Source organism: Motacilla alba, chromosome 4, assembly GCF_015832195.1.
Source record: "Motacilla alba alba isolate MOTALB_02 chromosome 4, Motacilla_alba_V1.0_pri, whole genome shotgun sequence".
In the NCBI taxonomy this organism is placed as follows: Eukaryota; Metazoa; Chordata; class Aves; order Passeriformes; family Motacillidae; genus Motacilla; species Motacilla alba.
Genome location: NC_052019.1, coordinates 67,583,727 through 67,607,623, shown reverse-complemented (window position 1 = coordinate 67,607,623; position 23,897 = coordinate 67,583,727). Strand labels below are relative to the sequence as shown.

At 38.6% G+C, this 23,897-nt stretch overlaps 1 protein-coding gene across 1 annotated transcript; it reads left to right on the top strand.

Annotated features, from left to right (window-relative positions):
• The first annotated feature begins 7,792 nt into the window (after nucleotides 1-7,792).
• Nucleotides 7,793-23,545, top strand: MYOZ2 (myozenin 2). The gene is made up of 6 exons (XM_038136408.1): nucleotides 7,793-7,950; nucleotides 8,496-8,599; nucleotides 13,620-13,789; nucleotides 15,216-15,345; nucleotides 16,699-16,882; nucleotides 23,114-23,545. The coding sequence occupies exons 2-6, from the start codon at nucleotides 8,524-8,526 to the stop codon at nucleotides 23,343-23,345; spliced, it is 792 nt and encodes a 263-aa protein (XP_037992336.1). The 5' UTR covers nucleotides 7,793-7,950; nucleotides 8,496-8,523; the 3' UTR covers nucleotides 23,346-23,545.
• Nucleotides 23,546-23,897: the final 352 nt, after the last annotated feature.

Genomic DNA, 23,897 nt, shown 5'->3' with positions numbered 1-23,897 from the left:
AAATGTTTTCAGATGCAAGAGGAACAAAAGCAGGTTCAATGTTACCCTCAGGACTCAGCTGCAGGTCCCGCCACACTGAGTGCTCGCAGTTTCCAGTGACGTTCAGCCGAGCTCTGCATGTGCTAAAGGGGAAATCTTATTTGGCAAGTGACACTACCACACAGCATTGCAATCCACTGAGTACAGAGACAAATCCTGCTTTCATCCTTCTGCAGCAGCAAAGCCACATTAGCTGACACTCCCTTGCCTGAACCAATTGTGGACATACCCTTGTTTTGATTTAAATATGTTCCTGTGCAGGAAGGACAGAGTACGGTGATTTGTTTTCACACAAAAATATGAGCGGCTACAATGATTAATGGGAACATAATTTTTCATAACACTGGGATACTAAAAAGGGAAAGAAATGTAGGACAAGTTATGTAATGTGTACTTACTGAAATATGCTTCATGCCTCTGAAAGGAGGCATGATTTGCCATCTCTGGAGTGAACTTTGCCATTGAGGGAAACTTCAGCTGCTTTAAATCACAAATCGATTCCTCCTAATTTTTTCTAATTTATGGTGAAATGTCCATCAAAAGCTACTACACCCAACACCAGAATATCCACTGCATGACATATTTCCATCCCAAAAAGGACAGTATAATCCCTGTGACACGCAGGCCTAAAACTCAGTGACACTAATGCGTACAAGAGCTGCCTTGCCCCAAACCCCCGAGGATAAAGCAAGGTTAACACAGCTGCCCTGTGTCAGGACTGAAGGCTCCTGCAGACTATGAGACATTAGTCTGAATCACTTACAAATAGCAACTGTACCCAGAGGAACAAGTGTCTTGGAAAGAAACCACTGTTACCTAGGATGACACTTCCCTTGGAACCGTGCTGAAGTTTCCAGGACAGACTCACTTCAGTTTTAGGGATTACAAGCCACGTTCACAAAATTTTTCCTCAGGGCAGCACAGGAGTATCACATCATTTCTCTATTTTTCTTGTGAAAAAGGACTAGGCACTTGTGCACATGTCTGCATAAAGAAATGGGATTTTTAGCTGTGGTCTGTGGGCCACTGGGGCCAGCCTTCAAACTTGTATTTTGGCCTACACAGTGACTTAAGAAAATAATGAAAATTATCCATGTCCCTTCTACTGCAGGCTGCCACTCTTCAAAGAGAGCTGTCTCTTCATCCTTTCTCCATCATGGTAGCATGGGCAGAGGCTTCCAGGCTGTGAGTCCAGTAAGGGCCTGTGGGAGCTACTTTCCTCAACAGAATACAGAAAAATGCTTTTCACCTAATGGTTTTAATGGAGTGGATGCTGATATAGTCTAGGGCCTTACAAAATAAGTAATTAGAAATTATATTAGATTGTATTCTTCATTTAGACAAAAGAATCTGCCTGGAACATGAAGAAATCAAAAGCAAAAACAAAAAAGTCTACTTCAGAAGATGGTGATCACTGGATAAAATTACTCTTTATATAAAGTTTGTTATTATACAAGAAGGCAGGTTGTCCTTTCTGGAGAACAAAAAATACACATTAATAAATTCACACCCCAGTAAGTTTATTGGTTGAGGGAAAGAATTAGAGCAAGTGATAAATGAAACCTAAGATTCTAAAGGAAGCCTGACATTGGTAGTCAAACCAGAAGTCCACTGAAGTTCTATGCAGAGGTCCCAGGCAAAATGATGAGCTGTACAGAGGATGAAACAATGGAGGAAGAAACTGAAATAGTACTGGAAAATACTTTAATAGGCCTGCTTCAGGAAAAAGTGTTTAAAATAGCTGAAACACATCAGCAATAAAACAGGTACTGTGTTACTCTGCTGCAGGGCACTCCTTGCTGAAGGCAGTGGTTACCATAAGGTATTGTATCAGCCACAGAAATGTTTTCACAGCAGGGCTACCTTTGGCTGGCAGCCAGAACCCCTGTTTTTCAACCAAATGTTAATAACTGTTCTCTTTCTCAAGTGTGGGAAAAAGAAGGGAAACACCAAAGTAAGCTTTTCCACCTTATTTGTTTTTGTTTTCTTCTTTTTTAATATAAGAGTATTTTCCTGCCCGTTTTTTCCTATGGAAACTCTTGGCCAGCTGATTCCTTCTTAGAATATTTTATTGACTATTTCCTGCTAGCACAGTTCCTGTGTGTGCACAGCAGTGTTCCTACTTAGCCATAACTCCATCTCAACCTCTGTGCCTTTGCACTCACATGGTGTTCTCAGCTTGACAGACTTATGTATAATTTAAAATTATTTCAGCATGAAAAGCTATATAAACCATACTTAACAAACACAGGGCTTGCTTGTACTCACACTTGGATGTAAAAATGATAGACCATATACTCTTCTTTCTGTTCAAATTTGTTTCTAGCTCTTCAACCTTTTATTGGCTCTTTCAGACCACCTTTCTGTTGAAGCATTGTTGAACTCATGCTTCAATTAGTCCAGTCTTGCTTTGGAGCTGCAACCCCCAGTGACCAGTAGACCAATACACATAAAATTGAACAGAATTTTACTGGTAGGATCAGGAGCTTATTTTTCCTTAAACAAAAAATTATTTCCCCTCACCCCCATTATTCTCAGCTTTATTTACCAGTGTTTACTGTTTTAAGGCTGATTTTAAGTGGTGGCATTTTTGTCTCTTCTTTGTTTATTTTGAAGAGTTCCCACTGTCCTGACTTAAAAACAAACATATGAACAACAAACCACATATGAAGGAACTCACCCTGCTCATAACAAAAGTCTCTAGTCTTCTCTGAGTTACTTTCAAACCACCTAGTTTATAGAAGTTACATCAACAAGATCTTTGCATCATCAGTACTGCTAGCATCACAAGCCACGCTTGTAGCTGCCTAAACAGAGAGAAGAGAATTCAATGCATATGAAGGCAGCAAGTTTGGTTTTTTTTCTGAGTCAGGAACAGCAATGCTGTTAAGATTTCAGAATTTAATCTAAAGTTTTAAAGCTTTTTGTTTGTTTGTTTATTTCCAGCTCCTGTATTCATAAGAACTTGAGTCTTCCAATAGCTTCTTTTCAGAAAATTGAAAAGATGTCTGAAGCACATGTCAGACAAAAGTTATTATGTACTTCCCCCACAATGCAGTTAAAACCACACATTCTTTGTAAAGCGTTGTCCAGAAGACGGCTCTTCATTCTGAATGGCTGGATTTGTCAATACAAAGTTAGGAAAATAAGTACGAAACTAATCCACTGATCTTATAGTATCAGTGGAGCTCATTAAAATCAGATATATAAAGTGAGGTTTACCTTGGATCTGCATCTTCAAGTACTTTAAAAACATTCTACATACTTTAACCATTACGACATGTATTTTTGGACTAAAATTTCCCCCTCCACCTTCAAAAACAAAACCTCCTGAGATATTCTGCCAGTTTGATGTTTGGCACTCCCCAGCAAACAGAAGAAATTCAACAACTTGGCAGAATAGTCAGTCTTTTCTTTGAACTCCTATTTAATTTGGAATATTTCCTTTTAAAATCACAGCAGCACATCAAAAATAACAAAATAAAATTCTCAGGTATCCAAATCCTGTGGTGAAGGCATCTAAATAGATTCTTTAGGTATGGAGAAAGAATTTGGAATTGAATGCAGTATGAAAAGGATTTATCTCCAAACAAACATCAGCCTGACAGAAAGATGTGCATGCCCTGCAGTATTTAAGAAGAAAAGATCTTCTTCTTCAGAGCCCCTTACTCAGGCACTCTCCATGCTGGTGACACAAGGTCAGACTGCAATGTTGATGCAAGCAGGGAGAAGACTTGTATCCTTTTGATGGAAGAATAAAACAACCCTAAAGAGTATGTCAGGCTCACAGTGAGATGGACCACCCACAGAAATGAAGGAGTTTTCAACCAGCGACCATCAGAACATGCACGTACTGAAATAAAGCTCCCTGGCCAGCTGCTGGCTCTGACTAAGTCTTTGACAACACAGGCTGGAGCTTGTGGCCTTAGCCCTGGGGATTAAATCAGGCTGTTGGCTTTATGTTTTCTTAAAATGCCTATTTCAACTGGAAATGAAGCATGAAAGTGGCAGACAACTGTAAATAATAAAGCTTGAGGAGTCACCCCATATCTGCTGTCCTTGTAGGCTGAATGACAGCCATAGCCACACTAGCAGCCCATCCCCAGGCTGCTGGGGCAGGTTTCCCACTCTCAGGGAGAGTAGGGGCAACACTGCGCCTCCAAAAATGAAGCTCCATCCCCACCTCTGCACAGAAAATGTATTTCCCATGTGTCTACTAAATGCAGAAAGAGCCCACAGCATGGAAGAAATGCCACTGAAGAAATTCTCCTATTTTTAACAGATTATTTAACTTCAGTCAAACACAGACCAGAGTCTCCAATGAGTTGTACCTATTGAACCATGAATTTCAGTGAGAAGTATTATTTAACAGCTAAGATAATTAAACCAGCCTGACAGCCTGTGAGCAAAGGCAATATTAATCTGTCATTCTCCTTTAGGTCTTCTTCTGTTACAGACAATGCAGGTAAAACAAGGGGGCTTTTTTACCTCAGGCTTTTATGTGAATTGTTACTGAGTCTGATGTGGCAAATGTAAATCCTACAAAATAAACCATCCCATTTGTTTTAAAAAAACTTGAGGATAATGAAATTAATAAATCATATACTAAATATTAGAATGTCTTCCTATGAATCCCAGATAAAAAAATATATTCTTTGGATCCTGAACAGAAAGACAACAGTAACAATATTTTTTAAAGCCTATCAAATTATTGATTATACATTATTGAATACATCAATACCTCAAATGCAATGATCTTTTGCCAGTCTGCTCAATGTAGCTACAGAAAAAGTACCAATGGAACATATCATTGAAATGAAAATACTTCATTTCTCATCTGAAAAAAAAATTCCCTTAGCAAAAAATCAAACTGGACATATTTTTTAGAAAAGGCTTTTCCCACAGTTTTCATAGGCAGAGAAGGATATTCCAGATAACTCTGTAGTGGGGGTTTTTTTTTCACTCCAACATTTTTGAATTTAGATGTGGAAATAGGGAGCCCTGTACTGCCTCAGTCAGACTGCAAGACACATATCATGAAAATTCATGACAATACTTGGCCTCATTTGCAACACATGTAGGAGGCCTAGGTTCAGAATTAAAGTAAAAAGAAGATTACAAGTATGCTTAGATCTACGGGGCCAGTTTCATTTGAAAAAAAGCAACTGTTCACAGTTTATCTCCAAAAAAAGGACCAGTGTAATTTTTAAAAGCAACTGTTGACACTTTATGTCTACCTAACTTATTATTTGGCTCCAGCCAGGTATTTTACAGTAAGTTATACCTGTAAATCGCTGTCTGAAGCACAGATGGACACAGAATACAGAAACATCAGCTTCATCATTAATTGAACAGCAACTCTGTCATTTTCTAGTAATTATAGCCCCCCTTTTACAGATATTTCTCATATTGTGAATTATAAACTACACATACATTAACAGCCTGAATAGTTTGTTGATTTAGATTCACGGCATGAAGTTAGACAGACATGGCAGTCAGTTTCAGGTTGAATTTAAGCACCTGTTAAGAACTGAGGCTTTATTCAGCATTTAAATTGCCTCTGTGGAGAGAAGAAGCAAAGGATGGAAAAGGAGAGAAAATGAGGGAAAAATAGTTCAGGCTTTTTCCATTTGCCAGCCTGGGTGTCCTTTCTGGTCAATTATGCAATTTAGAGGAAGCAGTGTGGTGGAAAAGAACCCACAAGGTGTTGAAAAAGACCAGACCCAAAGGAAATGTCTTTTGGTCAAATAAAACCAATTTAACCAAGTCATACTAGGTTAAATAAAAATGTCCCAAATGAAGAAGACAGGAAAATATTGCCTTTGTTACCAGGCTGATTAAACATCCTAGTTTGCCATAGTTCTCTCATTGACATGCAAGGTTTCATTTTTATGAGGATGTCACATGGTACGGTAATTCTTTCACCTTCCTTAGCTTTCACTAATAATTATCGACATTTTACTAGTCACAATTATAGATGAAAGATGTTTCAGCAACTTGGTGTATTTTATGGTGCCCTGACGCTCTTTGAGCATTATAAAAGAGCACTGAGCAGGACCAGTTCTAGTTTTGCTGTCATGACAGATACACACCCTTTATTTCAGCTGCAATGACGTGTTTTCTACTTTCTGTTTCAAAATCTTCACACACTAGTAAGTAGTAAATTAAATTCTAGGATAGTCACTCTACAAAGTTTTTTTTTAAGGCTCAACTTCAAAACAATAGAATTTACGTACTTTTTATTGTATCAAATAATTAGTTAATGGGAATTAGAATAGACTAAACATGAGACTATCTCATTTGGGATGCCTCTTGATATTTCGTCCTGGATTAAACATTTAAGCCAGTGTCAAGCAGATGAATGCTCACTTCATAATTGCTTTTGGAAAAGGATTTACTGAATTGCATTTGATTTCCACCCTCCACCTCCCCCCGCAATTCATCAGGCTATTTTAACATTAAAATTCTTCCCTTCAGTGCCATTTGACAGGCTGGTCATGAAACACTGAGACTATCCAACGTTCTTAGTTGAATAGGGAAGATTTATCCAAGATTATGACCATGCTTGTTAGTACTGTTAACAGTGTCTGATCCAGACACAAAAGCTAGAAAAAAATCACCAATCAGTTATAGCAGCAGGTCGATTTTCATGGTGAGGATTAAAACAAACATTTCTTTTGGGCATCGATGGCCAGGATCTCAGAAATATGTTTTGCCCAGCTAAGCAAAGGCAGAAAGCTTGAGGGAAAAATAATGCAGTATTTCAGTTGGACAGGCAGATGTTCAGGACATGGGATCAGGCACATACATTTTGTCTGTCTCAAAGTGCTTCTTGCTGGAAAAGGTCTGCACATTGTGTTGGTTTATTTTATTACTCTCCAGATTCCCTTTACCATCAGAATACATGCAATTTTTTGATCAATCCTCCAAGCCAAATAAGACCACGATGTTCCATAACAAAAAGGAACTTCCTAGAACAAACTCATATCCAAATCAGAAATACAAGAACTTCACCTTGCTTTTACTGCCCCAAAATTCATCTATCTGCATTCGGACAGGAGGGCAAGGGGGGAATGTTCCTTTCTGCCACTGTTTTATTCTGTCCAAAGTTGGTCACTGTCTTGAAATATCTGTGCACTACAAATCACGCATTTCTTTGATAAACTGACACAACACTATGCTGTAATGCTGGATATTAGTGAGCTTCAGATTGCTGAAGGTTTTTTGTCCCCAGTGCTCAAAGAAAGTGAAGGGATTTTGAGTAACATTTGCGAGGCGTGTGCTTGTTGAGCAATTACTCCCTAGCACGTATAATGCTGAAGAAAATCTCATTTCTTTTGCAGAGCAGCCTCTGTATATCAGCCATCTGCCACTGACTTTAGCCATCAGCCCCTACAGAAGCAGGGTTTCATCTTTCACTGAAGGATTAGCCCATGCCATTCTCATCCACTATAGTCTTGCCTATCTATACACTTAACGCCTTATTTTTAAATGTCTCCTTCCTGATTATAACGCACAGATTATAATTCTCAGGGGTGACGAGAAGATAAAGAGATGATCTGTACATTGGTGGGGGGGGGCATTCCATCAAATTTTCAATAAGCTCTGAAAGGGACATAACCTCTCTTTGTTGTGGGTGCAGTTAAATCTTTTCTGTTCTCTTCTTTTGCCAGGAAGATATGAGTGGCTGGAGTGTTTGGTTCTATATATAACTGGTTGATGTCAGCTGGATGCCAACCCCTTTGGAGAGGATCAGCCCCCCAGTTTGTCTCAGTACTAGGTACCATGCAGATCCCAGCACAAGGGTACAATCCATCCAGGACCAGGCAGGTCATCCCCATGCATAACTAACTTCTGAAGCCTCAGCTAAAGGGTTGACATCGCTTTTTATCTGCACCACAAAACAGTAGGGTAAGTGTATTGTTTCCTGAAATGTTTTGACATTGTCTGTCCTACAAACTGTCATATACAAGACATTTATGTAACCTCTTGATTCTGCAACTTAACAGATGTTTATATTTTTACTTAGTCAGAAATGCACCTTCTTTAAAGATGCCAGAGGAACTAGTTTCACTCCTCAGATTATTTGATTAAGAAATTTCAAAATGTAACATTTCTGAAAGCATAAACCAAGATGTAAATTAAAATTAGTTAGGAATTTACATCTTGCAGTATAGCGAGTAGATGTGAGAAGGCCTATACCACTGACACTGATTTTTGCTGAAGAATTTATGTAACCAACTCAAAGTCCATTCCTTTGAATCTTCTATCCATCAAAACATGTCCTAACATCTGTCTGCAAGCAAGAACTGCCAGTGCGTTTTGCAGTGCAGTACTTCTCAGTCAGAAACCCCTGACTTCACTGTTCAGCCACTCTAAACAGGCTGCTGGAAATGAAAGCTGGCCAAACTGTGCATGCTGGCTCAACAATATAAAAATGTGTTGTTTTTTTGCAGCAAGGAAAAGTCGTATCAGAAAATCACAATGTTATCAGATTCTGCCCTGGCCAAAGAGAGGAAAGAGCAAGCATCAGCCATTATGGATGAAATACACAGAAATGGTATAGCAATGAACCCAGCTTACTGCATATGCAATGTCCTCTAGCCCTCCCTAATACATTTTTTTTAATCATAGAGTTTAACTCTCTTACAGCTTTGTCTCTGGGTGTTTTGCCATAAATAATCTTGTGGGAGTATCATGCTGCCTATGGTAACTAATCCTTTTGTAGTTGCCTCTTTTCATTTGAAAGCTATTTTCAGATGAACAACTGCTGTGGAGGAATGAAGTAATCTAACAGCTGATGTACATTCTGCTAGGATAGCCTTTCAGAACATTATTTGGGGTTAATAACATGACTTCATTCCACATTAAAAGGCTATCATCTAAGAAACATAATGATCTGTACCCTCTTGGTTTGTTGAATTTTTTTGCTCTGTTTCACTCTGCTTTTTATATAAATGATAAAAAAAACACATCTCCATTCCTCTCAAATCTTGTCTTTGTAACTAACACATTTTACTAGCATTTGGTATTCTCTCTAATGCATAACCACCAATTAATCTTATTTGGCAGAAATTTTACTTCTCTGTAGTTGCACTGATGAAAATGCAGGCACTTTTTGGAAGGTTGTTTGATTTTCTAAAACAGGTTCTTGAAGTTATGCTTCTAGCATGACACCTTAAGAAGCAATTAACTCCAGTGGGAATACAAATCTGCTTGGCTTTCATTAGGCATGTGCTGGATGCTTTTGGAGAGCCTTCCAATCCTGCCCATGAAGCCTTTTTTACCATCTACACAAAAGATCAATTTTCTAAAAGTGATAAGCACCCCTCAAACCTCACTGCAACCACAGGGAGCTGCATTAATATTTAGAATTTATGAAAGTTATACCACTTTCATGGGATGAAATATTGAACATGGAATTCCAGTTTTGAAAATCTTTCCAGTGGGCTTTTGTTTCAAAGAACTTGTGGATGACTTCTCCATTCACTTGATGACCATTTTGATTGCATGAAGAGAAGGGTGAGAGACTTAAAAATTTTTAGAACAAGACACAAGTTTGCCTGGTCCTACTCCGTCTGATAGTTCCAGAGGTTTTTTCCTGAAGTTTCTATTCCTAAACAAATACCTCTTTCCTGTTTCAATTCTACACTGAATATGCACTCAAATCTGAAAGCCAGTCTCTCCTGCCAGATTTCATTACAACCCTTTTTTTTTTTTTTTTTTGGTATTGTAAACCCAAGCCTACATGTGCCTGAAATAGCCTGTAAGCTCTTCAGGGCAAAAGGAAAAAAAAGTCTTTCATATGTTTGTTTGGAACCAGGCATTTCATATGGTAAATGTTGCTACTATTCATAGCAATACTAATAAATGTAGCATACAGCCCTTGAAATCATTGGCGTATTTGGATAATCTGTGCTGATGCTTAACATTTGCCTCACATAATCTTCCCTTTTATTATTTACGTATTATCAGATTTGCTGTCAAGATTCATACTCATAGTTATGGCAGCTTATCCTGCAAGATATGCTGTGATATGTGGCCACTGAAGGCAATTCTAACTCTCAGTAAAATTCTATTTTTACCTCTTCTTCGGGTGCTTGAGATATTTATATGTTAACAAAAAATGAAAGTCCATGAAATGGGTGTAATAAGAGACTGAAATTTATAACTGTACAAGCTCAGTGAAGCCAGACAGAAAAGAGAAGGATAACCAAAGCTGTGGTGACACAAAGTATAAGCCAGTTCTTTGGGACCAAATCTGAACAAGCCTTGGAAAAACCAAGGAGAAATACCACATTTAATTGACTAGATTCTGCTTAACTAATTTTTGACATTTTGTTTTGCCCTGAATTGTTAATTCAATTAGCTAAATTTGAGATCTAGAAGGTGGACTGCTGTCTTTCTGGGCTTGGAATTACTATTCCTAATGACAGTCCTGCAGTTGGTAATTACATGAAAACTAAATGTACAGTTCCAGCCAGTCTCACAGCCCTGTGAAACTCTCCACTGCTAACACAGGTACACAATAACAGAAGGCTCTGTAACATAAACCCTAGCACCTTGGAATGGTGAAAGCATTCCTACTCCATTTTTATTTCAGACCCTTTTTATTATAATGCTTTCAGGTAAACAGTGAATCTCCACTTCCTTTTTAAAAGTCATTCATAGCAGAAACAGTTGTTGATAGACTCCAAAACCAGCCAAGTTTTTTGCCAGTGTACGAGATCACCAATCTCTGAGCAAGACTGGTGAAGACTGAAAGTCCAGCTCTGCTTGGCTTGTGGGACATGACTTTGTCCCAGTTTTTAGAGCAAGTGGACACATCACAAAATGCTGTAGGAATAGACACCAACTGAAAACATTCTTACAGTCTCCAAGAGAAACTGCATGAGTAAATCAGTGGGTGCATACTCCTCAAGCCCTTGGTTTGTCACTGGCAGACTTGGACCAATCAGAACATTTCTAAGACTAGTTGGTAAACTTGGATGTATATAAATATGTATGTTTAAGGAAGCCCCTGGAGTTCACCACTTAAATCCCACATCCAGTTCTATACTACTTCTTCAATGCTTTCTTCAGTATCTACGTGATTAACTGTCTTTCCTGACAGAGTTAAAAGATCTTATTTCTGATACTACCACAAACACACTTTCTATTATTTATCATTAAAGTTTATGGTCCAGATTAAGGTATTTAGAAGATTGTAAACTGAAGGATTAAAGGACTATTAGGTAGTGAATGCAGGAGGGACTATATAAATCATATTTAAATACAATCTGCTGGGATTTTAAGCCCGGGACAAGAAGGACTTGCCAGAAGCAAATTAAAGAAATGAAGCTAAAAGGTTAAGATTAGGATTAAACTATGAATTAAACTTTCAATATTATTTTTCAATGTCTATCTATGACATTAATGTTCTCCTTCTATCATCCCCTAAATGTCCTCCTTCTCTCATTCTCCATCACCTTATCTGCACTGACACTGAAACTATCCCTAGACACATCATAAAGCTAGACAGATGATTAGATTTTAGTTGGCAAGGAATTCAAATGAACTTTACACTTTTGATTTTGGGATGCTGCCTGGATACACAAGAGTACACAACTGTGGGTTACAAAGTAGCTTGGAGCCTTCGGTTAACATTAACAAGAACAGGGCGTATGTAAGGGAACAGCAAGGCCCAAAATAGATAACACCCAGAGTGTCCCAGAAGAATCCCAAGTGCTTTGGACAGAGCTGTGCAATTGCCTTGGCTCTGCAGTCTCTGAGGATGTGCACGCTCCCCATTCTCTGTACAAACAACAAAAGCTTTTCTATATGAAAATGTTGCTGAATTGCGGTGTCAATTTCTTACTTCTTACTAATATGAAACCATCCAGCAGTCTCTACCTCTGCAGTCATTTTGAGAAATGATAAAATCAAAATATGGCTTCAGGTCTAAATTTCAGGCCACAGGCCAATAACCAATACAGTTATCTCCATGTCAGAACCAAAATCCCACCACTATCAGCCACTGATAGGAATACATTGGGCAAGCTGAGTCATTTTCTCCCATGTTAAGAACGCTCTGTTTTGTAACTAGCTCTTAAATACCAGGAGGTCGTTAGGATTCTTTGCACACACAATTTTTAAAGCAGAATCCAGCTCATGATCCAGTTAACTTGCTCTTGTTCCACTGAAATCCACTGCAAGTGTTCAGTTGAAATTGGTATGGACAGAAATGGATCAACAGGGGTGCACTCCAGGGCCCATCTACTTGTTTGATTTACTACGTGGAAAACTCTTGTCCATCCAGCTTCAGCTAAATATTTAATATATCTGTCTCCATTAAGTTTTCCTAAATGTCAGCACATCACATTGTTTTTCCAACATAAAGTTACTAGGAGACACACGCCAAGCTGAACATGCCATTTACTAAAAACAAAACCCTTCATATGCAATATTGACTTTGGCATTAGGTACCTTCTGCAGCTAATTAATTTGTAATGTTGTAATGTTAATTTTAAACTGGCCCTCCCATCTGCTTACTCTGCTAGCAGGATACACATTATGTGTAATTTGCCCTCATTTCATTTTAATGTATTAGAATACATGTCAAAGTTCAGAATTTTAAATCCTGGAGACCATAAGAATATGTAAAACATAGAATGTCTTATTATTGTTATATTTTTTAAATTCTGCAGTGTTCCAAGCAAAAATGAATAAATAGAAAATAGTTTCTTCAGTGTTTAGGTTTCTGTGTTCTAAGGTTTAAGTTTTATCTCCAGGTTGAGGACATTCAGGGAGAGTTCAGTCACTAAGCAATAGGTTGCTCGGTGCCACCAACATCTCAGCTTCCAGAACACCATCATGAAGATGACCATAGGAATTCTGACATTCAGAATTCTCTGTTTACAATCCTGATTGATCTCCCCTTCCCTTGCTTATGCATTCTCCTTTTCAAATTCCATAGGCTGTGAATAAAGACATAGAAGAAATTTTCCCCAAGTAGTGAATAAAGAAATATGCATCCAGTACTTCAGTTTCCTATTAGAGACAGTAAAACCCAAAAGGTCCTAAATGAATCAATTCCTAGAAGCATGTTGTAATTCTTTGTTAGAACTCTCATTTTCCACACCTTGAGCTTTATTTTGAAAGTCAGTCTAAAAATAGTATTTAATAGAAACTGATAGGTGTGTTTAAAAGAGGTTATCTCTTCTCTATCCAATGCAGGACACAGAAAGTTAACTGAAGGTTTGATGTGGGAACCTAGGATCAGAAGGAATTTTGTTCCCAGTTTCAGCAGAAGCCAGTTTTTACTAGCCTGTTATAAATATAGTGTGTAGGACACTATAGACCTGATCCTGAACAGCTAATATGGAGACTGAGGTGCTTATCATCTTTGAGAATATAAGTTTGTGGTGTTCAATAATCTCCTCCAAAATTCGGGAAGAAGGCTTAATTTCACTAACACTATGTAACACTGTGCTATGTGTTAGCTAAATATGCATGAACAAGTTGTTAGATTTCAGGTGCAGAGCATGGAACATCAGACATTTAAGACAAACAGAGGTTTGTACTTACCCACTGCATTGCAGTCTCACCCACCCTGAACCTTGGAAAAAAGGTCAGCACACCCAGAGATATCATGGTGGAGGAACTGTCGACACTCAGCAACAGAGGGGCCAGGCTCTTCAAGCGACGCCAGCGGAGATCTGACAAATACACATATGAAAATTATCATTATGTGGCAAACAAGCCAAGAAATGTGAGTATTTTGTAATGACTTCCTAGCGATTCTACATTGGGTTCCTTTGGTGCTCATGATACACATTGTGTATGATTTACTTGTAGTTTCAGGAAAAATAAAAGCAAAATCCTAGACTGAGGCTAAGAAGAAGTGAGCCAATTGTATTTTATTAAATGAGATGCTATAGACAAGAAAATAAATTTACATTTATTTTTATATGGTATAGATATTTCCAATGTCTTTGATCACTTGCTCAACAAAAGTTAAATTACACTGGGATAAAATGAGACCAAGTTTGAGCTGTGATAAATCTGCCTTTTTAAAACAAATCTGCAAAAAAATCACATATATAAAAAAAATCTGAATAACTCCACTGAGCACCCAAGGCTCACCTGTTATTAAACAATATTATTTAAAAGCCCGTCTACAAATACTGTCCCCCCATTTCTCACTCTATTGAGTATTGGAAGCTACATAGATAAATTCTGAGCACACCATCAATCTTGTCAGAATTCTGTATGCAATTACATGATTTTGCTACAGTGTGACAGATCCATTTCCCTCTAGTCCACTTTATTCCCCGAAAACCACAGAGTACACTTGGTTTACAGTCAGTATGACATTCCAACGCATGAAAAAACAATGCCTCTGGCTCCTGTTCCCTCCCCTAAGTGTCTATTTAGCACCACTGGTGGTGTCTGCATCATCTTTAGGGCTCCGCCTGCCAAAGTTAATCTTTCTAACATACTTCAAGATGACTAGAAAACATTCTGCCTTGATCTTTTTTTGTTGTTGCTTCAAGTTTAAACAAGTATTATTTGTTTGCTTTCCTATTCAAGAAACCCTTACTCTAAACCAGTCTATATTTAAATTGCTTTTAGCCTATGTGTCATGGCTAAAATAAGATGCTGACTTCTTATGAGACTCTAATTCTATATTTATGCAACAATGATTAAGCCTTCAGATGTTTCCTTAGAACCGATATCCCAATAGGAGGGTGGAAAATAACAGCATATCATGAATCTCCAGAAAGTGACCGGCACTGAAGTTGTTATTTCTACTACAAATAAAGGAAAAGACAATCCCAAACAAAATTGGTTCAACAAATGCAGCAAATTTTCAACTGATATGGGAAGAGATGCTTTGAAGAATCAATGCTTTGAAACTCAAAGGGATCAAACTTGCCAAATTTCTCGACCCTTTGAGTAGCATGGGTGCTTTGTCTGGCACAGAAGAGCTTCTAGTGTCTAGTGACCGAAAAAATGCTCATTTTTGGTTACTTAGACAATGTAAGTGTGAAGGGAATACTCTACCAAACAGCGGCACAGTGTGCTTTAGTATTGTGCACACTGGAAATCAGATCTGGCCTGTAAATCAGAGCACTGGTGCAGCCTCCCCAGAGAATGTCATGCCTGAAGTGCTATCTTCTTCTGTCTGAATGCAGCGTGGAGAGCCCATCCAGAGTGTCAGAATGGACGGCCTGAGTGTGGAAGGAATCCCCCAGCATGCCCCAATGACACCTCCCAACACACCTGACCCCCGAAGCCCTCCACACCCTGACAACATCGCCCCAGGTAACATGAGAGTCTGCAGACACTGAATACATTCAGCCTCATTGCACAGCAAAGAAATGACCATTTTTAAGGCAGTATCTTCAGTAAGAAGATAATGGACTAATATTAGAAATAGACACATTCGAGTCAGGTAACTAACCAGAACTTCTCCCAGAATCATGAAGTGATGCTCTTAGTTGCTTGTGTTCATTTTTAAAAGATCTGATACACCTTTTGTACTACTTCTCTCTAAACTGAAAACACATTATCAAGAGAGGCTGCTCCTATATATACAAGTCTTAAAAACACTGAGAAAGAGATCCTCTGATTTATAACCCCGTTAATATATTGATTTTTCTTTGTTGAACCCTGTTTCCAACAAGCAACACTCTGCTTAACAGTCAGCAAGCTATCCATTGTAGTTTAATTATCTCTAAATGTAAATCTGAAGCCACTAAATTTTGCTGGAACCCTTTAGAGAGGAGTAACTTTGAAAGGAATTTGCCTCTGGCTGCATAAACTGTTCTTTTTTAAATCCTTAACTGTGAGGGTACTGTTGGCTTTATTTAAAGGAGTGAGTTACAAGAAGGCCTTATTTTGTATTCTTTAAAGACTAGAGAAGGCTAATTTGTTTTAATTAATTTATTCAGTGATATAACCCTTCTTCCTGTTTATGAATTATCCATGAGCAGACCGTGGTTTTTACAAATTCATTCTTTGTTGAGAATTACTCAATGCATGTTTTGTGCAGACCTTTTCCAGTCCATGTAAACTAGGTCAGTCCTGCTCTGCTGGTGTCTGCTGAGGCTCTGTGCATCCTTTGGCCAAACACAATGCAAACAGAGGTAATTTCCATTGCTAAGACATGATAGAAATCTTCAGGCCTTTCTTTAGGCAAAAAAAGGTCTGTTCAGAGTAGATATTAAGCCACGGGGAAGTTTAAGCTTATAGAATGAAATAGCATTCATTTAGAGACCTAGATGTAGACATACTTGTAGAAAATTTCACTCAAAGAGATATAATTATCTTACTTTTAATCAGCAGACTGTTTCAAAAATCTTTTTGTTAATTTTGCCTAAGGACTTTCTGGTTTCAAACAAATGCTCACAATAGAAACAAATTTATAAAAAAGACCAAAATAAACTCAGCCTCAAAAGAAGTTGGAATGCTTTGGAGGAGTTATCCGTCTAAAAAGCTACAAATTTGCCCTGCCAGGTCTCTGTTTCTGCGTAGCTGTAGCCTGGTGACTCGGCCCAACTGTTCATTTTAACTCACCGAGAAGTTCTGCTGTGTTAGCTCCTGCTTGCACAGGATGGTGGCAAGGAAGCAGAAAACACAAAGAATCATAATCATTTTACCTTGATCACATTGCAGGATATTCTGGACCACTGAAAGAAATTCCTCCTGAAAAGTTCAACACTACTGCTGTGCCAAAGTATTACCAGTCTCCCTGGATAGAAGCCATTAGGGATGATCCAGAACTACTGGAAGCTTTATATCCTAAACTTTTTACACCTGAAGCAAAGCCGGAACTGCCTGACTACAGGAGCTTTAACAGGTAACCCTGAATGAACACTCAATTTTACTGACCAGAGGAAAATTACTATGAAATAAAATGTTTCCACCAGCTTTAAAAACCCTACCACCTGTGTTTGCAAGTGCATGCATAAACATAAACACACACACAGATTACAAGTGGTAAATAAGAGCATTAAGGAGCAAATTAGTCTATCTCCAAAGTATGGGCCCAAATTCAAACTGTAGAACTAGGAACAGAAGATAAATGCTAAAAATGCTGAAAGAAAGAAAGAATCAGAATCCAGTGCCCAGCAAAGCTGTGGATGCTCATTGCTGGAGGTGTTCAAGGCCAGGCTGCATGGAGCTCTGAGCAACCCGGTCTAGTGAAAGGCGTCCTTGCCCGTGACAGGCGGGTTGGAACTAAATCATCTTTAAGGGCCCTTCCAACCCAAACCACTCTATGATTCCGTGATTCTGTGATTCAGTGTAACCAATAAATGGGAAATATGAGCTTCAAATTCCTTTCAGGATGCCTGTTGTTGACTTCAGTAGCTAGGGTATTGTCAGATCTCCCAGCCAGAACTCTTAAGTTGTAAAATGCAAAGTACTCTTCTTCTGTGTTGTCTTTTAATGCAACTCACATGGCTTTGTTTTATGCAATGATGGTGCAATGAACTTTATCCCACAAGCAATCCCTCACATTAAATAGCTAGAAGATTTCTCTTTTATTACAGTGTAACATTTTTTTATATATTTGACAACCATCAGCAACAAATTAACAAATTAAACATTGCTTCACTTACATAGTAACTACCGTATCGTGGCTTTCAGTAGAACTTCTAGCTATATGGACAACACTGGATTTTTAAAGCTTTAAAGCAAATTCTTACTCATGTCTTTTGCTTTCTTTCATTCCATTTACACTACTTTTATTTACTGAAGTAATGGACAACGCTGCTGAGTTCCAGACAGCTGAGCCAAACCAAAACCCCTCCTCAAAAGGCCAGACAGCAATCTACTGAAAAACAGAATTGTTCATGGCAATACAAACTTAGAGAAATATACCACAAACATCACTTGTGTTCCTGATGTTGATGTGGGCCTCAACTATGAGTGCAAGGACTAAAACATTGCACAATTCAACGTCAAAATTGGCACTGCCGACACTGCATTAGTTCTGATTTCCTAGCAGCAATATACATTGCCATGTTAATAACTGACTCTGTGTGGCACTCTTCTCAGCAGACAAAATAGCAAATTCAAGTCAGAGAAGTGCCACAGCTGCCAACATCAGAACAGTAACAGCACAGTTTATGTACTGTGCTTATTGTAAACTAAAAAAAATTAAATAAAAAGAGCCCAAGAAAAAATGCTAAAGATATAAATGCATGGAGACAGAATCAGTTCTCCCTCTCACTATTGTGAAGGACAGCATCAGACAGGGCACAGGGACTCCATTAACAGGGATATGTGTCTTGAGACAGTGTCTGACAGCTTCTTTGTGGATTTTAAGGCTGTCTCTGTGGCCCTGTGTTCTGTTAGCTGCCCTCTTCACAACACTATCTATTTGGATTTCTTTCTATGCGGAGTTTCTCTGTGTATGACACGGCAGAACTGTGGCTCTCCAGAGTCTGAATTTCTTGAACATATGTGCATTCTTATAAGGGAAAAGCCAATACTCTCCCTTGTAACTGCCACAAACCCCTAAAATTTGGCACATAAATCCAGATCCAGACTGTGAAACTGGTAAAATTCAAACCAAAAAATATATAAACATATCCACCACAACTATTCTTTTCATGGAAAGGATGCATGGTAGTCCTAGAAAAGCGGTTACATACTACAGTCAGACTTGTTTTCTAGCAGATTCAAAAAAAAAAATTGAGAATTTGAAAAATTTAAATTCAAGATACTCATCTCTTGGAGAGGATTTCACAGCCACGACTTAGATGTCTACACTCCTAAAAATGCACAGCAGAGTGTTTGATGATGGGATTTAAACAGCACACTGCCATGCCAAGCTATCCAGCAGAAGAAGACTAACTGGACTTCTGTGCCTAGATCCTATTAAGTCATTCTGTGCATCTAGGTCACAGCATCCTTGGCTTGCTTAATTGCAGTCTTGGAGAGAAAGCAAATTATACTGTATTAAACAATTAAAGTGTGATATAATGGCATCATTTTGTTATCAGTGAGGGTATCTATCTAGGCTTTCCATCCTGCTTCATCAACCAGTAAAGTGCCATTGTATTCGTTCTCCTGCAAAGCACTGCTACAGTCACCATTAGTCAGGAGGGGTGTGGTTAACAACAAGCGTGAGCCACAGGATTCCCTAGGGAAATAGGCCTGGGATCCCTCCCGGTTCATTCACTGGTGTCTGTTGAAGTGGCACTCAGACTTTACAAATCATTTCAGGCTCCTTTCAGCCTTCCTTCTTACACAACAAACTGGAAAAGCAGCACAGCCTGAGCAGGTAGGGAGGTCTGATATGTTGGAACTGAGGCACGCATTCACAGATAAAAGAACTTCAGCACTAAAGAGCATCCAGATTTTTTCCCCACTGTCCAGCAGTGAAGAGGTGACTGTGGACCCTGAATCAGCCCAAATTTTATAACACTAAGGAATTTTTTTAAACAAATAAGGAATTCATAGAGGTATTTTTTGGAGTCTAGTTTTCATTTTAAGCTGCAGGGACCTTGCAGTGCTGGCAGATCATTGGAGGAACAGCTGTGGAAGCAAATGTCAGGAGGGTTTGTACTTCGAGGCAGGGCTGTCTGTGAGACAGACAGCGGTGCTCTGACAGCACAGCACTGGACAGAGGGGATTGGGGCTCAGAGGGGCTCTGAACACACTGTGCACACCAGGCTATTCTTTCTCCCCCTCAGAGATAAGACCAATCTGTGCTAGCAAAGAAAAGCAGCAGAACAGACCATGCCATCTGGCTTCTCTTGGAGATTCATTCCTATTAGGTTGAAGAAGCATTTGCTAGTGAAAAAATTCCTTGTCTCTTTTACCAGTGTGGAAGCACCGAGTAATGAATCTGTGGGAATGCAGCATGAATCTGCATTTGCTAAGGACTTTATAATATTACTTAAATTAGTATCTTTATTCCATCTGCTTTCTTGGAGCTAGATAAAATGTCAAAGGTAGGATTATGAGTAGCATACAAAGCACCACATCTTACTCACATATGACAAGCAAGTCAGACTAGTTCTGCCTCTCCCACCAGACAAATTCTACTCAGCTTTCTCAATTCCCAAAGACTACTCTTTCAAAAGCACTACAGGAATTCAGTCCATCTGCACTGGGCTCTGTTTTCATTGATTCATGAATCCTGAAGTCTATTATAAAATACTGAGATCCAGAGTCTCATAGGAATTTTGGGTGCTAACTTCAAGTGATGTGAGATAAGTGGAGGCTGGGTGCTTAGCCAGTTCCTTAGCACCCAAATACCTCTGTGAAATTAGCATTAGCTCTTGCACTAAGCTCCCGTGAAGCTCTGAGCTTTTTGCTGGGTCAAATTCTTTGCTCCTACATCTCATTTTTTCACAGAATTAACAATAAACAAAATGTTCTACGAATGATGATCCCATTTTAAAATGTGAAACTCATATTTGTTGTGATTATGTAACCAAAGGTTCTAATCTAATGCAGTTAAAACGTTTCTTTAGACTTTCCCAAATCATTAGCTACAAGCAGTCTCCTATGTTGAGACAATATAATATTCAATACGAAAGGCTAAGGGTAAAAAATTAAAAAGAAATCCTGTTAAAATGGCAGGTAAAAATAAACATGATTGTGCCTGCTATTGTTAAACCAAGCACCTACTTTTTAGGAATATGCAAAGTGAATATTAAACAATCTGTTACACTTCCTGGCACTATTTCCTATGTCCCTGAACCAGCATTTCCACCCTTATGAGCAATGACTACTGGAATTTTTTAGGCATGAGATTTAGGCTTCTATACAATGAATCAGAGCTCAAGTAGCACAGCTGATGTGCACACAACAGAGGTCATTACAACACCATGTTGTCAGACAAGTTGTTGCTCACAAGAACATATTTACTGCTGCTGTAAAGGAAAATCAACATCTCTTAGCCGATTACTGTACTCTCCTTTCTGTCAATGGTCATGGGCCCCTGCCTATAAGGCAGGAATGCAGAGTTCTCTGACACCAGACTTTGTATAGCAACTACAGAGGGGTATTTTGCCACAAAAGATACTTTAATTTCCAAAGAGAGCCCTCCTGTTTCTGTTACATACAGGAATATGCTCTATGTAAAACCCACAAATACTAAAAAGAGGATGTTTTAAACAACAAAATTGTTTTGCAAATTATACAACTATTACAATTCTGTTTATTTAGATTATCCCCTTAATATACACATCAATGATAATTAAATATCACAACAATGTGAGAATGTGTATCGTAATTAGGGCAGCAATTAAAACAATATTTATTATCCGGTGAGATGTAGATCACTACATTCACTCTGTGCCAATTACCAAGCAATTATTTTTAATTGGTATCATACGGTATCCACGTTGACATTGTGACCTAGAAGACAGCTCCACAAGAAAAGCTTGCTAGCACAGGCTCGATACCAACTTTGGATAAACAATTTCCTTTGACCTCAAAAGAGTTTAATGCCTGGACTGGCTGCTGCTGCTGCAACATCTTGTCTTATCATCACTTGAGACACATATTTAGAGCTTAATCTAAAGCAGTGTTCTTCTCTCAGTGAGGGTACATGCCCAGAGCTTGCATGATTTTTTATATCTCCCAAGATTGATGCTTTGGAGTTAACACCATCCCCTTCAACAAATGCTGCTCGTACTAAAATGCAATGAATCATCCATGTAATGAGGGAGCAGCACCATTTCTTGCATGTCGCAGATTCATTTTTCTGAACTAATCTCTTCTTTTTGTGTATGTGTACTTCATTCTTAGTACAAAACTTAGGGGTTTTATCCTGCTGAAAATCCTGGACAGATCTCCTAATGATCTCTTTTAGTTTCTGTTGGTATTAGTTTCTCTGGGCTTCTGCTATAATACCTGGAACCACTGGAAATGTATTCCATCAGATCTGTTGTTCTGTACCACACACCAAATATACCAAGGCTGGTGAGATTCCATTTCAACAAAAATTCATTTTCCCATGCTATAACATGTCTGGTTTTTGCAGAAACCAGGTGCTCTTGTTCAGTTTAAAAATCTGACACTCATCACTGGCTAGAATATACCCCAGCCAAGTTATGCAACTGATCAAAATGCAGAGCACATACCATAGTCTGTCTGTTTGTCCAAAGGAGGCTGGAAGAAGCGACAGGAAAACTCAAGGGTTTTTTTTCAGTCTGAAACCTGTATATACAGAAGATCAGGGGAGGTATTTGGAAATACTGTTGTTTTAAAGGATTTGCAAATGCATGTAACAGTCAACTCCAGCTTAGTATTCCTCATCTTCCAGTTTCTCGGGCTTAATGCCTGAGGGAAAATCTACATTTAAATAACATGAAAAATACTGGCTGAACAGTGGTTCAAGGTTTAGCTACATAAACATTTTCTTCAGAAACAAAGCTGGTGTATCAAGTCCTCACCCATCCCCTCCTTTTCAGAGCCTGTTGTCTTTGGCTGTTCTTTTCTGCTTCACTCGTTAAGCTCCACTCCTCTTCACTTGTATTGCTACAATTGTTTGAGCATACTGATATAAACTAGATTGCTGAAATAACTTGGATTTTGAAGTGCTCCTCTGTTTTGAAGGGTCTTTGTTTAACCCAGATCACAGAAGTGACCCAAGTTTACAGCACAACCCACATACATTCTAACTGGTACAACAATATGGTGCTGAAACACAGTGTAGTGGGAGGAACAAGCAGCTGAGGAGAGGAGAAAATGGGGTGAGAAGTTTCTGAACTAATTACTTGCCAGAGAGAATGTGTTGAGCTACAGTTTCAGACTTATCAACTTATCACTAACAAAATAAGTTTAGTAACTGTGACTCACCAATTACATGGTTTTCTTGTAATGTCTTTTTCTCTTGGCTTTTCCATACATTTCAATTTTTGAAAATGCTGCAAGTTTTATCTAAGGGAAAATTAATCAGATCTTAAAGAGAATTTCCCAGGAAAACAAACAGAATGTTTTTTTCTGAAGCTTGAAAACGTAAGCAGGAAACTGGAACAAAAATCTGTTCTTTTCAGCTTCTGGGAGGGAAAGAAAACAAGTATTTTAAAATCACATTTACTTTTTATTTTTCTGATATCTACAGAGTTGCCACTCCCTTTGGTGGTTTTGAGAGAGCATCAAAGCTGGTTAAATTCAAGGTACCAGATTATAATACGCTAATGCTAAACGATCCCAGATTCATGATCCTTGCAAACCCTCTTGCTGCCAGAAGATCCTTCAACAGGACTCCCAAAGGATGGACATCTGAGAATATCCCTGTAGTGTTCATTCAACCCGCAGAATCCAACACCGTTCCAGAAACAGAGGACCTGTGAGAGAGGCTGCATTCTACATGGTACAAAATCCTCAAAGCTGAACATCCGTGTATTTTTGGTCCAAATATTACTAAAGGCTACTGACAAAATTTTTCCTCGGAAGCTGGAGTATAATTAATAATGTGGGATGCAGTGTCTCTTTTCTGGCACCCAGTTTCATCTGTAAACATGAGCTAAATAAAGTAACTTGGAAAATATGACAGTGATGTTTTCTATTTGTGTTTACATGTTCTTCTTTTACTTTCTGAAACATTTGCATGCTATTTAAGAGGAGCTGTACCAAGAAAAAAAAAGTCACACTACTCTCAAGGGACTTGAAAGGTACTATAATTTAGGGAAAAAAAGCAAGCAAACTCTGCACTCAATGCACCCCAAGTCCTGCCTGCTCAAGATAAGCTCTAACAAATCAACCTTCTTCCCAAACCCTGCCTTTGGCCTAAGGTAAGAATTGTGTTGTTACTTCAGTGACAGCAGGTTCAGACCATTTTCCTCCTTTCTGACTCTTCCTCAGCTGTTATGATGCACATCAGTGCATGTGTCACCTGGATTTGT